The 15,367-nt window shown below is 38.8% G+C and overlaps 2 protein-coding genes across 5 annotated transcripts in view; both read right to left on the reverse strand.

Annotated features, from left to right (window-relative positions):
• Positions 1-2,247: 2,247 nt before the first annotated feature.
• Positions 2,248-15,367, reverse strand: part of KLF12 (KLF transcription factor 12) — a 289,627-nt gene continuing 276,507 nt past the window's right edge. For 3 of the 4 annotated variants that reach the window (XM_067563230.1, XM_067563231.1, XM_067563228.1), the window contains one exon: positions 2,248-5,180. In XM_067563230.1, coding sequence (XP_067419331.1) covers positions 4,999-5,180 — 182 coding nt within the window. In that variant the 3' untranslated portion in view covers positions 2,248-4,998. Of the gene's footprint in view, positions 5,181-5,223; positions 5,281-15,367 lie in introns of those variants that run through there. The other variant, XM_067563232.1, reaches the window with a different exon arrangement.
• LOC137163117 (neo-calmodulin-like) lies at positions 11,103-11,445 on the reverse strand. Its single transcript, XM_067563233.1, has one exon. It carries the CDS (start codon positions 11,379-11,381, stop codon positions 11,103-11,105), a length of 279 nt encoding a protein of 92 aa, XP_067419334.1. The 5' UTR covers positions 11,382-11,445.

Here is a 15,367-nt window from a genome sequence, read left to right on the forward strand (position 1 = left end):
TGAAGGTATTCTTTTACAGTACTAAACATTTCCAATTCTTCATCTGGTGTTGAAAACATGGTTAAATCTTTGTTTCTGATTACTTACATGATGAGGTATGTGATTATATGGGTTTTTGTATGCAGGTGTGTGTGCAAGTATTGGGGCCGGGAGGACATGTTGAATTATCTCTATTTTTGTATGCTGTAGAAGACGCACTTTACCTCATTGACCTTTTCAAAAAAATAAATTAAAAAAAAAAGGTTTTAATGGTAACAAACTCATTTCCATTTTGAGGCATCCACTCTCTATAAAGTAGAAAGAAAAATTTTCCATTAAAGAACATTTATCATCAGAAAATGCATTTATAAATCCATGATACGCCCACATCTTGAATACTGCATGCAGATCTGGCCGCCCCATCTCAAAAAAGATATATTGGAATTGGAAAAGGTATAGAAAAGGGCAACCAAAATGATTAGGGATATGGAAATGCTTCCATATGAGCGATTAATAAGACTGGGACTCTTCAGCTTGGAAAAGAGACGACTAAGGGGGGATATGATAGAGGTCTATAAAATCATGACTGGTGTGGAGAAGTAAATAAGGAAGTGTTATTTACTCATCATAACACAAAAACTACGGGTCACCTAATGAAATTAATGGGCAACAAGTCTAAAATGAACAAAAGGAAGTGTTTCTTCATACAAGGTACAGTCAACTTGTGGAACTCCTTGCCAGACGATGTTGTGAAGGCCAAGACTATAAAAGGATTTAAAAATTCTTAGGTAAGTTCATGGTCCATCAATGGCTATTAGCCAGAAGAGTCAGGGATTGCTTTTTGCCAGAGGCTGGGAATGGCCAACGCATGGTTGATGATTGCAAGTTCTAATCATTCCCTCTGAAGCACCTGGCATTGGCCACTGTCAGAAAACAGGATACTGGGCTAGATGGACCATTGGTCTGACCCAGCATGGCCATTGTTATATATAAATGACAGCTAGGGGTACTTTTTCAATGCAGTTAATGGAAAGTGAGACCTGTGAGTGTTACTATTCCATTATTATTTCTGGGGTGTTGCCCAGCTATTTGTCCACTGAATTTACCACAAATACCAATATTACTGATAGCATTTTTAACACTGTTAATTTCATTATACATTATTTCAGTTTATAATCTCACATATGTGTTTAGTTTAAACCTATTTTATTTTTAATGGTGTTAAATATAATAAAGTGGAGAATAAGGAATACTGCATCTTCATCTCCTGTACAAATAGCCATTGCAGTGAGCTGATTTCAAAGGGCTGAATTGTATGGGTGTTTAAAAAAAGTTATGACAATTTAAAGTTTAAAAAATCCTGTGTCTAAGAGAATGTTTGCTCACTATGTCTTCAGCTACTGCTGGTGGGTGGGCTTTACTGACCAGAACAGCAGCAACCTTTTAAAAACACTTGGAGCCTAGCACTTTAGAGCATGGATGCGCATGCAAGCTGTAATGCATACAGTGTACTTCCTGTCTATCATTTTTTCCACACTGTAGAGGATAAAAATTTGCTCTTATTGAAAGAAAGGGATGGTTCACATTTGTGTTTTACAACTGCATATGTACAGGTCTAGTGTGTAAAGATGACACCAGATATTCCTGCATGCTGTTTTTGTTGTAAGTCGTTCATGTTGAAAATATGCAACAGAATTAGAGGAAATTATAAGAGGCAATCTCAGTCTAATCATGAGTGTAAAAGACTGGAGGTAGCTTTGAACCAAAACCCTTAGAGTCAGAAGTAGTTCAGATCTGGATCTGAACATTGTGGGTTGCTGACCTTCTCTCTTTAATGATAACTTCTCTTAAATCATTTCAGACCAAGACAGAAGCATTAAAAATGGTCTCACTGAACATACTGGGCCAAATTCTGTGCGCTCAAATATGCATGTGAAGCTCCCCATTAATTTCAGTGGGTGCCTACAAATCCAAGGGCAGACGGTAGCTGATTGTAGAGGTTGTCTGGATAGAATAGCAACATGAAAGCTCTTTCACACATAGATGTTTTAGCTTAATCTTCCTAAGTGGAGAATCCCTCAAGGGGGATTGTGTGAAAACTCCAGTATATGATACATCTGCCTCTGGACCTGTTTCTGGTTTCCCTTACACTAGTTTTATGCTGGTGTAACTCCATTGACTTAATGGCTTTACCCTTTTCACATTGGTGTAATCCAGAGTTGAATCCAGACCTTTTGTGTTATCTGCTGCAGTATTTTTAATTTGCAAATGGACAGGCAACCAGATGAGAGAAATGATGACATCCCTAACTACCGTTCCTGAAAATTATCCAGACTGGCTTAGCAATTGCCTTCTGGCCAATAAACTTCATTTTCTAAAGATGAACTAAGCTTAAAAAAAAAAAAAAAAAAGAGACACCGCATTATTTCTGAAGGGAATTTCTCTGTGCACCAGTAAAGATCAGTCCAAAATAAATTCTGGTTCCTTATGTTTAACTATGGCTATTCGAGTCATTGCTGATTGTACATTAAAGGAAAACCCATTCATTGACTTGTGCTTGCACCCTTTTTCTAAGTTTTTAGAAGGACTGGCACATTTAAAAAGACACTGAAGTTAATACAGGTGGGTCGCAAAATGTAACCTACAGACAACGTTAATGTCATCTCACATACACTGAGCAATCGGTCCTTTAAATGAGGGATACAACACTATTAGTAAAATCTCAGCATTACAGTCAGGAGACCACATAACAACCCACCCACCTATAGTGTGCTCTGGGTTTGTTTCAGTCACAGCCTGTCACACTGTCTCTTTCACTTTCAATGCTGTGTCTGGGGCTGCATTGCTGGTTGAGAAGGCGAGATATTAAAATGTTGTTTCTTGTGGATTTGGATGCCCTACCTGATCATGAGACTAGGACAGGAAATGAGAAGTGTGAGTGGGAAGCAATGATAACAAAGACTTTTCCTTGGGGTTTTTTTGCTGCTCACTCAGTTGGGGAGCAGGAGTTGCAGAGTCTTGCAGCCCTTCGTGTTGAGAAATGTTCAATTGTTCAGTATCAGAGAAACATTTATGTATTTAGGGATGATCAAACTTGGGGCCTGCCAATCTTTATACAGTGGTGTCCCTTTAATGTCATGCTTCAATTACTTGCAATTGTTTTAGTGTTTGTAAATACTTCTTCCTCAGCTGTTGGCTGGATTTTTCTTAAATATTATTTTGATTTTAGAAGCCCTGCAAAATAATTATTATTTTAGAAATCACAAGTTAATTCAGACTGGTCAAACATCAAGTGGGCATCATTTGGGTAGTTCCTGGAACCAAATGTTCATAATTAAATGGACCGCAAAAGATCATTATGAATTTACTTTTTCTCTCTAAACTATAAACATCTCAACAAATACAACATCTCACCAAGCCTCTTTGTCACTTTAAGTTGACTAATAGATCCTCATGAAGAAAAATAAAACACTGTTCTGTTTTAAAGAACATTTGTTGGCTAAGAGTTCCTCTCTTTACCACACAATTTAATTAATGCAAATTAGTTCACAATTATAGGGCTGCATGGAAATGATAAACAATTTGCTTTCACATAAACTAAAGAGGTTTGGGTTGAAGATCCCTGCAGAGGCAACCTCTGGAGTCCATGTGAAGGGCTATTTATATCACACCGGAGGGCTGGCTAATGTCTCCTTATCCTGTACTTCCAAATGAAGAAACTCTTTTGAGTTTGAGGATCATCTCTTTCACAGAAAATCCTTTCTACTCTATTAACCCATGAACAGTGGGAGTTTGTCAACCCTCATCACCTATCTCACCTTTCTAGCCATAAAATAACTATTACCTTCGATGGGAATGAAAACATGTAACTGTGGTACCTAGTAGGCCAATATCAGAAAGAATAGCTTAAGTTGTCAACGTAACACAAGAAATCCAATGTACTATTTCTTTACGGCCATCTTAGTTGGTATGAAGATTGTGTTTTGCAAGTCCTCATTATGTTATTGTCTTGAAAGCCATTTTATTCATTATTGCTTTCATCTGTTAGAGATGCAGCCATTTCTTTTCTGCTTTTCCTCACTGGTAGTGATACATTCAATTCCATTTCACAGATGGCCCTGCCACTAATCTTGGTGCAGGTGGATATGAGGTGAAGATTTATTTTACTGTGTCCTTGTAAGCAAATACATGAACGTAGAAGTTGAGGATGCCTGTGTGACAAAAAACTGCACTTTGAAAACAGCACAGTAGGTTGTAGATGGGCTCTTTCTATACAAACTGTTAAAACCAATCCATGGCAGAGCACAGATGCTTATACTGTACTTCAGCTGAAATGCTACTGCCCCCTTTCGTTTTACAGACTTCCCAAAAAAAAAAGGGGGGGGGGGAGGAAAGGGGGGTTACATGTTTGGTATCCATTAGGGCATAATGACAAACTGTGGTGAACCACTAAAATGCCACAATCATTATTGCAAAAGTCTGCTTAAGTGCCCCTACACTTCAGATAGTGGAACCTCTCCTGCAAAATCTTCTTGCTGACTTTCATTCAGCTTGTTTGTAGCACAGATCAGGTACATTTTCTATACTGAGGAGGTGGTACTCAAAAAAAGGGAAAACGGGATACTAAAGGTCTAGAGGTCTTGTTCTTGTCATTGGTTTATGTTATCTGATCATCAAAATAGCAATAAATCTCAAGAATAAAATGTCCGACAGCTGAGAAAATGTACAGGCTCTAAATGTTGTTAAAGGACACAGTATGGAAAATAATGCCCATTTTTGTAGCATTTAGGTTGCTATCTCCCAGGTGAACAGGATGACATTTGGGGGGTGGGTGTTGCCATGCTTGGGGGCTTTAATTTCAGTTGGAAGGTAGAAGGGTGGCACTTCTTTTCCTGCTTTTTTGTTATGGACATCATGGAATGTCCTTTGTGTTAACACTGTAGAAGGGGATTCAGCCCTGCTGAATGCATTGTAGTTAAGAGACCCAGCTCTTATACTCTGCTCGACAGGTAGCGTTTCTCACACCAGCATGTGCCTGCGGCGGTGCAGTGCCAAGTGATCTGAACGGGAAAAGCTGCGGTCACAGTCTGCACACTTGAATGGCTTCACCCCTGTGTGCTTGCGGTAGTGCCTGGTCAGTTCATCTGAGCGAGCAAACTTCCAGGTGCACCCTTCCCAGGTACATTTGTATGGTTTTTCTCCTAGGATAGACAAAAGAGAGAAAGAGACAAGTAGTGACTTTGCATTCAGTTGATCACAGTCAGTCGAAGACCCTCTTCGTGCTTCCTACTCCCGCTGCCTCTGGAAAAAAATTTATAATTTGTATTCTCTGAATCTGCAGAACAAAAGACAAATTATTTTGATCCAGATTTCTTCAGTCCTTTACGATTCACATGGCTAAGAGAATCAACCGGATTAAGGCAACGGCACTGATCCTACCTGTTGTGAGGATTAATCAGTTAATATTTGTGGAGCAATTGGAGGACAGAGCACTGTGCAAGCTCTATCATTATGACAGTGCAATCCTGTTAGCTTGCATTTCCCCAGTCCACACCTGGTCTCAAAATGGCAGACTCTCCTCAGTTTTCATTCCAAGGCAGAGTGCTAAAGGGAAGTCTCATGTTATAAAGTCTTCATTGTTTTTACAAACCACACGACAGGACATTTACTAGCACATTTTAGAGTCTATAAAAATAAAATACATTTCTCAAAATAAACAGAAAAAAGAACAATCAGTGAAATTCATGTTAACTGGGTGGGCTTTTCAAAACAGCTGTCTGACACTTCTCCCATCGTAGCCAACAGCAAAACTCCCATTATTTTAATGGGACCAGAGCTAGGCCAATTCCGAGTGCTTTGGAAAATTTTGTACTTAAAAAGTAAAGTGCACTGCATAATATAGGTTCTATTTAAGTCAGTACAACACCAGAAGAATAATTCAAAACATCTGTATTTCATTCATTTACAAAATAATAATTTTGTTATGCAAACCCATTTCTAATGCTCTTATAGGCCACAAATTTATGTAATTTCATCACCACCTCAGCACTCTGTGGTGACACATTAACTGCTCTTGAATATCTCTCATATCCAGCTCTCTAGTGTGCATCAAAAACTGATGAAGAAAACTAAATGTGTCCTTTAAAGGACTGCACTAGCAAACTGAATTTGAATTTTGAAACTCTCAGGTATACTGTGGTTGCAGTTCCTAAATCAGCCAGCCACAAGCAGTGCTCTGAGGAAAAAAGCATTTCTATCTGAATGATTTCTTTATTAGAAACCATCAGCCCTAGCTTATTTATACTCTTGTTCTGGTTCATATTTAGGCTCCCTGGAATCCTGAGGAAAATGAGTAGCAAAATACTACTTCAATTACATAAAACAGTGAGAGAACGCTTGCCTTGGCTCCTACAGCACCTCCCTGCAGGTGTCTCGCCAAAAGTCAACAAACACTTGTTGAGCACATCATAATTTCAAAGGAAAAATTTCACTCATTTCCCAGTTTAGAAAATTGTTGCCACATTTTAGAGGGATATGACCTGAAACCTCCAGATGAAATGGCAGTGTGTGACTTTATAAAGAATTAATATGCTGCTTACATATACAGGCATAGCTGTAACAACATTTGAGCTAATAAGGGTTATATGTATTGCACACTATAAAGGATATACTGTACATACACACCAGCTAATACACTACAGTTTGCACTGCTGATATCAGATGGTGAAGTAAAACAGCTACTGCAAAGACAATCCAGTATCCTGGGTTTGGTATTGATTACAATACATAGCTGGAAACAACAGTGAGGATAGGAACTATGTCAATCTAATTCTGTGATTCTCCATTGCATGCAAAATACTGAATTGTATTTATTGTCCTCTGGATGTCCACGGCATCTGGCTCTTGAAATTCTGCAGCTGACACAAGCTGTATAAGCACAATGACAAAGCTACAAAACATACTCAAATGGCAGATGGCTGGCTTCATGTTCTTGCCAATGACAAAGTGCTACAAAACATACTCAGATTTGCCATGGAAGCTTCCAAGGCAAAGTGGGGACACTCTTACATAAGCCACAGTGTGGGTGCTTATTAGACTCATATCCAGATTCCCTGAAATTCTGAGAGCTCTATAAGACTCCCTTGGCCACAAACAGTTGGTGTGGAATGCTATACAAATGTACAATATTCCATCTGACAGGTAAGAAGTTGGCAGATCTGGAAGAAAAAAAAGAGAGGACAGAAAAAGAAGGAAGAAACCTGAGACATAGTGGGCATGTTGATGCAATCCTGTGAATCAATGAGTTTTTATAGGTTTGGAGTTAAAAAAAAACAAAAACAAAACCAAACAACTCATGCTCCGCCAAATAAAGCTGCAAAATAAGGACCCAGCCCCTGATCCCCTGTTCCAGCTCTTCTCTGGTTTTTGTGTTGAAAGCTGATGGGTGAGAAAATATGAGCAAAAATAAGGTCTCAATGACAGTGCACTTTTAGTCATGGAGAAGTGGCTGGTGGAGTTTAGTAGCATGACTACTACCGTGCGATCTATGGTTTAAATGGATTAGGGTGAACTGAAGGACTCTTGCCGGAGAAGCAGGTTAATCTAGTCAGTAATGTCAATTTTCTTGTCCAAAATAACTCTGCTATTGTTTAGGAAGGTTAATTATGCTTGCAGGTATGACTCAAACCCAAATTGGAACTAGTCATTTCTACCTTCTATTAATAACACAAATCTTTTTAACATCTCTCCAAAACATCATCTGTTCTAATCCAGATGCTCCCCTCCCACATACTTCATTATTGTTATTAAATGATTTATCCCGCCCCGCCCATTTCTCTCAGCAAAGCACTTCAGAACATATTTAACTTTAAGCACATGCTTAAGTCCAACTGACTTCAAGTTAGGCATGTCACTGTCCTGTATAAGGGCCACAAAGCCCAAACAATGAGCCAAAATCTAACTTCTACCCCTTCCCAATCTATATCCTTTCACAGCTGTTTCCCAGCCCCCAGAATCCCTAAACAATCGCTTCTCAGTTCCCTCCCATCTAGCCTGATCACTTCCATAAGATCAGTCACCCAAGGAAAGCGCCCTCTCGCTCTCGCCATCCACTGACACTCAGATACCCTAAAATAATTACTTTATGCAATTCTGTAATCAGGGGAGAGCCCCATGTGTCAAAAGGGATCTCTATGCCATATGGACTCCCCTCCCTGTAATACTGATGTGACCTTCTACCGAAGCTTCTCCCAGGAACAGGATTGCATATTGGTTGCCAAATGCTTCAATTCCTCTGTAGACAATTATGGAATAACCTGCCTTTGGAGAAATGTCTTTCTATCCCCAGGCAGTTAGTGGTTGACTTATATCCCGTAGCAAGAGGTGTTATGTATTTTAATTGTGACTGTTCTAATTATACATACAAATTATATATATATTGCAATCTATATAAAAATATAGAGATTTTATATTTTAAATATATTTCATTAATATTAATATTAATGTGCTTTTGGAATCAGTGATAACCTGTGGCAATGAATTCTAGAGTAATTCCATTATGGAAAAACATCCCAATTCTCAATTTTTAAACATGTTGCCTTTCAGTATCATTGGATTTCCTTTGTTCTTATATTATAACAAAGGATAAGCAGGGTTCCTAGATGAACTTTTCTATCCTATTCATTATTCTATACACTGGTATCATGTGCTGTCTTATTTGCCTCTTCTCTACACGTAAACAGTCCTAATCTTCTCAATCTCTTATTGCATGGAAATCTTTCCATACTTTTAATCCTTTTCACCATCCATCTGCCCTTACAACAGTAGCCATAATTTTGAAAGACTGATAATATTGTACATTTTAAAAATTAGACGAAATTAGACCAGAAAATACACCATAGGGAATAATATGGCAGAGAGATGGGATGCATCATAGAGTTGGAAGGGACCTCAGGAGGTCATCTAGTCCAACCACCTGCTCAAAGCAGGACTAACCGCAGCTAAATAATCCCAGCGAGGGTTTTTTTAAGCCGCAGCTTAAAAACCTCTAAAGATGGAGATTCCACCACCTCCCTAGGTAACCCATTCCCGTGCTTCACCACCCTCCTATTGAAAAACATTTTCCTAATGTCCAACCTAGACCTCCCCACCTGCAACTTGAGACAGTTGCTCCTTGTTCTGTCATTTGCCACCACTGAGAACAGCCTAGCTCCATCCTCCCTGGAACCCCCTTTCAGGTAGTTAAAGGCTGCTATCAAATCCCCCCTCATTCTTCTCTTCTGAAGACTGAACAAGCCTAGTTCCTTCAGCCTCTCCTCATAAGTCTTGTGCTCCAGCCTCCTAATCATTTTTGTTGCCCTCCGCTGGACTCTCTCCAACTTCTCCACATCCTTGCTGTAGTGGGGGGCCCAAAACTGGACACAATACTCCAAATGCAGCCTCACCAATGCCGAAGAGAGGGGAATAATCACTTCCCTCAATCTGCTGGCAATGCTCCTACTAATGCTGCCCAATATGCTATTAGCCTTCTTGGCAACCAGGGCATACTGCTGACTCATATCCAGCTTCTTATCCACTGTTACCCCCAGATCCTTTTCTGCAGAACTGGTGCCTAGCTCGTCGGTCCCCAGTCTGTAGCAGTGCATGGGATTCTTCCATCCTAGGTGCAGGACTCTGCACTTGTCCTTGTTGAACCTCATCAGATTTCTTTTGGCCCAATCCTCCAGTTTGTTTAGGTCCTTCTGTATCCTATCCCTACCTTCCAGGGTATCTACCACTCCCCCTTGCTTAGTGTCATCTGTCATCTAGAAGGTGGTCTTTGCCTCTAACTTTCATGATTCTGTGAAGTAGCCAAAGGATAAAATTCTGTTTTTGATCAGAAAAAATAAATAGTTTGATAAAAAACCATAAATAAACACCAGAAAATTGAGTCTGATTTGAAAGAGAAGAGTTTTAGAAGTAAAGCTAGTTTTTTTATTGTATTTCAAAACAGGGGGCTAAACTCTGCCCTTTCATACCCATGTAACCCAACTGGCTTGAATCGGGTTGCACAGATTTAACTGAAGCTTAAATTTGCCCCAGAGAGCATCATCTGTTGTCTAGAGAATGATGCAACTGAAGTAAGTCTATCACCAATTTATTACAGAAGTAGTGGCGGAATCTGCACTTGCTCAGTCCCACTAACCTAGAGCCATCTCTTGAAATCTATTGCAGTTCTTAGTCAGGCAGTACTTTCACTATTATCAGCAGGAGTATTCGCTGAGTAAAAACAGGATAAGGACCTAAGGATCTGGCTCCCTAGAAAGTTTTAAAAAAACCCACAGACCTCAGTACCATAAAAATGCATGTTCATAACTCTGCTGATGTGAGCAATACCGATGGAGTAAAAGAGATCTACTGCTGTGAGTAATTGTAATTATTAAAAAAAAAAAAAAAAAAAACTTCAAAAGGATTTGAGGCAAACTGTGCCATAAGCAGATTGTTTTGAAAATTAATGGCCCAACAAAGTTTAAAAAGCATAGTTACAATAGGAGAAAATGTTTTATTGTACAGGACCAATAATAGCAAAAAAAGAAAAAACCCTGCAAACAAATAATGTCTAAGTACCTGGATAATATATTATTTTGTAATAGTGCAGCCTTTAAGTTTCACATTGTTGATTGTCAATAGTCCACACAATTTAGACATCATATTTCAACAGTATTCCAACTTTCCTAAAGAAAGCTACTTTAAGTGGCGTAACCTAGATGGTTCCCTCATTTGATCAACTCCATCTAACTTTAAATGTGCAGAATGGCTTAAATTGTTCAGAGTAAGCTATGTGCAACATTTGTTATTTGATCAGTTTTCCAAAAATGTATCAGAACAATGACAATAAAGGGAGAAAAAGACATGGAGGAATGGAGTTCTAATTACTGTACATGTATATTCTGTACATCACTGTACATGCATATTTTGACAGTAAGGGAAAAACCTTTTACAGATAAATTGCAAATGAGAAAAGGCAATTAAACTTAATTTTTAATTTAATTTAATTTAATATAATTTAACCTATTCTGTATGGCATATCCATATTGCTGTCATCATTTGAACAAACTTTTCATAGTTTACTTGACCATCACCTTCTATAATTCCCTAATTATCTCATCAACTTCAACTGCTAGCTTCTCTCCAAAATTTGTCATCACACGGTGAAGTTTTGCAGCAGTAATATAACCATTAACATCCTTATCAAACACACAGAATGCTTCTCTAATTTCTTCTTTGCTGGTTGTATCTTTCATTTTTCTTGCCTTCATTGTCAGAAATTCTGGAACATCATTTGTGCCATTGCCATCAGCATCTACTTCAAGGACCATATCCTGTAACTCGGCTTCTCTTGGGTTTCGACCAAATGACCACATCCCTGCCACCAATTCCTTTGCTGTTATAATATCATCACCATCTTTGTCAAAAGGCTTCTTTGCATTCTCAATCTGCTCTTCCGTCAGTTGATCAGCCTAGACTGTCTGCAAGCCCACAAGCCTCAGCTGAGAGCAGCATCAAACACAAGACAACAGGATGATTTCTCTTGGGAATGGCAGGAGGGGGCCAAACGCAGAACTATTTCTCTGGGTTTACTCATTTGAGTAAAGTTACATGTGTGTAACTGTTTGCAGGATTGGGGCCATTCTGTAAATCCACGGAAAAGCCTTAATAGTTACTTGTTACTGTTGAAGAAGTTATTGCTACAGTACACTCGTAACAACAGTCCAGGAATCTTTTTACAACATAATGGCCATTGTATAATTAGCATCCTTACGCACTCCCAGAGGAAGATGACAGATTGTAGAAGCGGTATAAAGGCCAGAAAAAAAAAGAGAGACATCTTTTAAGTTTTATTCGAATTAAACTTTAACCAATAGTGTAAAATGGTTTGAATTTTTAATGAAAAACAACAGCACTTGAAGCATTTTCTATCTTCAAAGTGCTTTACAAACCTATTTAAAAACGATATTCCATCTTCAAAATGCTTTACAATAATCAGTCTTTACTACAGTCCTTGAGTAAGTCACTTAAGATCTCTGCCTCAGTTTCCTTATCTGCAAAATAAAGATCTTAAGTGACTTTCTCATGGCCTAGAAAGAGTGAATGGCAGAATTAGACTTACAGACCTCAGATCCTGTCTCCCTGTGCTCTGACCTTCACGCACGTACTCTATAAAACCCATAATATCACTGCAGTACTTTGATTTAATACACTTCAAGGAAATGTTTTAGAAGACAACTTTAGAATCTGTGTATTCACTTGGTCTGAGCCCCTGACTCACTATATGTCTTTGGTGAAGTTACTGAATTTGAGTTTTATTTACCAGTAAGATATGCAAATACAGCCGTCGTGACGCTGGCAGGCCAGATGCCAGCTCTTGCCAAGACTGCAGGCATTAGCTAAGAACTAACTCACTCGAAGCTGGCGACCAGGCCAGTTCACTTTATGTTACTTTTGCTCAAAATTGGTATTAGCTTTATAAGAATGTATTCAGAGTCTATGAAATGCATGTAAGTTGCTGCATGGAGTAATCTCACTTGTAATGTCTGTATTCCATGCTATAAGAAAATATGTAAGTTTTGCTTTATAACTTTAAAAAATGTTAGCTCTGAACTTGTGAACTCAGGCATGGGAATCATCTCTCCGCCCATCCAGAAGGACTATAAAAATCAGAGAGGCCATCAAGGAGCATCACAATAGAAAGACTTGGTTAATGGTCCTATCACACCTGGGAAATGCTACGTGTAAGGAAGCTTGTCTTGTGGACTTGGAAGCTGAACGAAAGAAACAAAACAAAGACACAGGAAAATTTTCCATCTTTCTCTTTTTGGCTGTTTGAACTCTGACAGGGCCAGAGATCCCCAGAGACCTGAAAGACACTTTGAACTGACAGATCACTACAACTCTGCCACTCTTAGGATTTAGCTGATAACTCATCTGTGGGTATATGTTAGCTTGCTTTAATCTGTAAATAACATTTTCTTTTTCTTTTTCCTAGTCAATAAACCTTTAGATAGTTTATTACAGGATTGGCTAAAGGTGTTGTCTTTGGTGTAAGATCTAGGGTACCAATTGATCTGGGGTAAGTGACTTGTCTCTTGGGACTGCTAGCTAGCTGAACATCGTGTGATTTTAGAGGAAGTAACCATTTATCACTAAGTCCAGTTTGTCTTAGAGAATCTAAGTCTGTGACTTCATGGTAAGATGGTTATAAATGATCCAGGAGTTCACAATTATTACTGGCTCGATGAAATCTAATTACAAAACACACCACCAGTTTGGGGTGTCTGTGCTGTTTTTCACAGTCTGCCCTGAGGCATGCACTCATAGTCATGAGTGACTCCAGAAAGCATGACAAAAGCATCTGTCTTGGACAAAGAATATGTTCTATATCAGCTGAGCAAGTTTGGGAAACTACATTATAAGAACTGAGGGGAAGCATAATCTAGCTGTTGGGATATATGACTTAGTATTCAGGGTTCTATTCCTTGTTTGGACACTGACACAGTGTGTGATCTTGGGAAAGGGAATCAGTTTCTCCATGTGCAAATTGGGACAAAACAGTGTCCTCAATTTAAAATAAGTTTAAACTCTACATCCAATACAACAGAGAAAATTTCACGATGCTTTTGACAATTCTTCATGCTTTTATTTATATTCTCAGTTACTGAAAATTCAATTCAAAGTCAATTACTTTTATGTTTCCTTACCTTTACATGTTCCCTCTAAATATAGATCTTGCTTTCACCTGCACAACTCAGCCTTGGCCTGTAGTTTTGCCCTTGTTTATTATCATATCCACTGTGTACCCTCCGTTCTACAATTGTTATCCTTTTTAGTCCCTCCTATCACCCCAGTCTCTATTCATGGTTTCTGCCTTCTATGCATACAATGACCACTTTGTTCTCATTTGCCAATTCACCACCCTTCTTTCCTGCAAACTGTCCTAAAAATCCCTTCTTCTGCCATGCCCACAAGAAGCCAGTTAATAATGCGGGGAAATAAACACACAGAGTTGTACCTAACTCTCTGTTTCTCACTGTGTCTGTATTAGAGGAATGGAGAGGGAACAAAAACAAAAACAAAAACCCAGCCCCATCACTACTTTACTTCAGTTCTTCAGGTTTGTGAAACATTATGTTGATAGGACCTATATAAGATTGTCAGACAGACTTAACTCTTTGGAAAAGAGATTCTTTATCTTTTATGTACTGAGCAGTGCCAAGCACATTGCCGGTGCTTAACACATAGTAAACACTAACGCGAGTGACGATAATTAAACCAAAGGTAATATTAACGTTATAAAGGTTTCAAAAGTTTTGTGGAAGAACTTTTGTGTACACTTTTCTAGAGCATTCAAGATGTTCACAGAACGGAAGTGGTACTTCTGCTTGGCAAAAAATGCAATCTTGTAACATTTCCAAGCACTTGATCTTGCACCACTCCAGCAGGATCAGATCCTAGCCTGGCAAGTCTCTTCATGATGTTAAACTACAATACTTACCATATGTATTGCGGTAGCACCTAGGGGCTCGAATCATGGACCAGGACCCCACTGTGCTAGGAGCTGTACTAACACAGAACAATGAAACAGGCGCTGTCCCAAGTTGATTACAATCTCACTAAATAGGCTAGTGGCAGACACCACAAATGTGGATGACTAAATGGACCCTTTCTACACACAAGCACATCATACATCATTTGCGAGCTTATTACATCTACCTTAAGATGAGGTATGATGTGGAGCTGCCAGGTAGTGCCATCACCTTAGAAACAGTGATAAATGATGACATCATCAAGACATTAAAATGACCATTTTGAAATAGCTGCATTTGTTTGTTATTTTAATGACTCTATTTATCATTTCAAGACATAAAATTGGATTTCTTTGTGACCTCAATGTGTCACAACAACAAATTCTAATATAAATTTGTACAGGTGTCACTGAAATATAATAGCACTGGTGACATTTCTACTCAACATCATTATCATCACCTTGTTCATCATTATGATCTCTGTCAAGAGTGCATGGGTTACCACAATCTTCATTGCCTTGGATATACACCGTTCTGTGCAGGGAAGATTGTTCCGATGATTGTTCCAATGACAATTGATTGTGCAGCGACACGTATTGGTATAGACACAAATATGGTCCTGTAGAAGTTCAGATGCCATTGGGCCCTTGAGGAATACAAGAAGTAGTTCATCATCCACATGTTGCAATGGCGATCCAATATCTGGTTTACCTATGTGCAAGGACATCCAAATCTTTGCTTACCATGTTGCTCTTTCGACATACTCTTCATAACTGTCCTCACATGGTGGGAGTTTGGCCAATGATTGTCCTTTTTGATGGCTAGAT

Source organism: Emydura macquarii, unplaced genomic scaffold, assembly GCF_026122565.2.
Source record: "Emydura macquarii macquarii isolate MOO-44397 ecotype Brisbane River unplaced genomic scaffold, CSIRO-AGI_Emac_v2 contig_2473, whole genome shotgun sequence".
Classification (NCBI taxonomy): Eukaryota; Metazoa; Chordata; order Testudines; family Chelidae; genus Emydura; species Emydura macquarii.

Excerpts from the sequence above, each read along its gene's own strand:
- LOC137163117 (XM_067563233.1), bottom strand. The coding sequence starts at position 11,381 with ATGTGGTCATTTGGTCGAAACCCAAGAGAAGCCGAGTTACAGGATATG.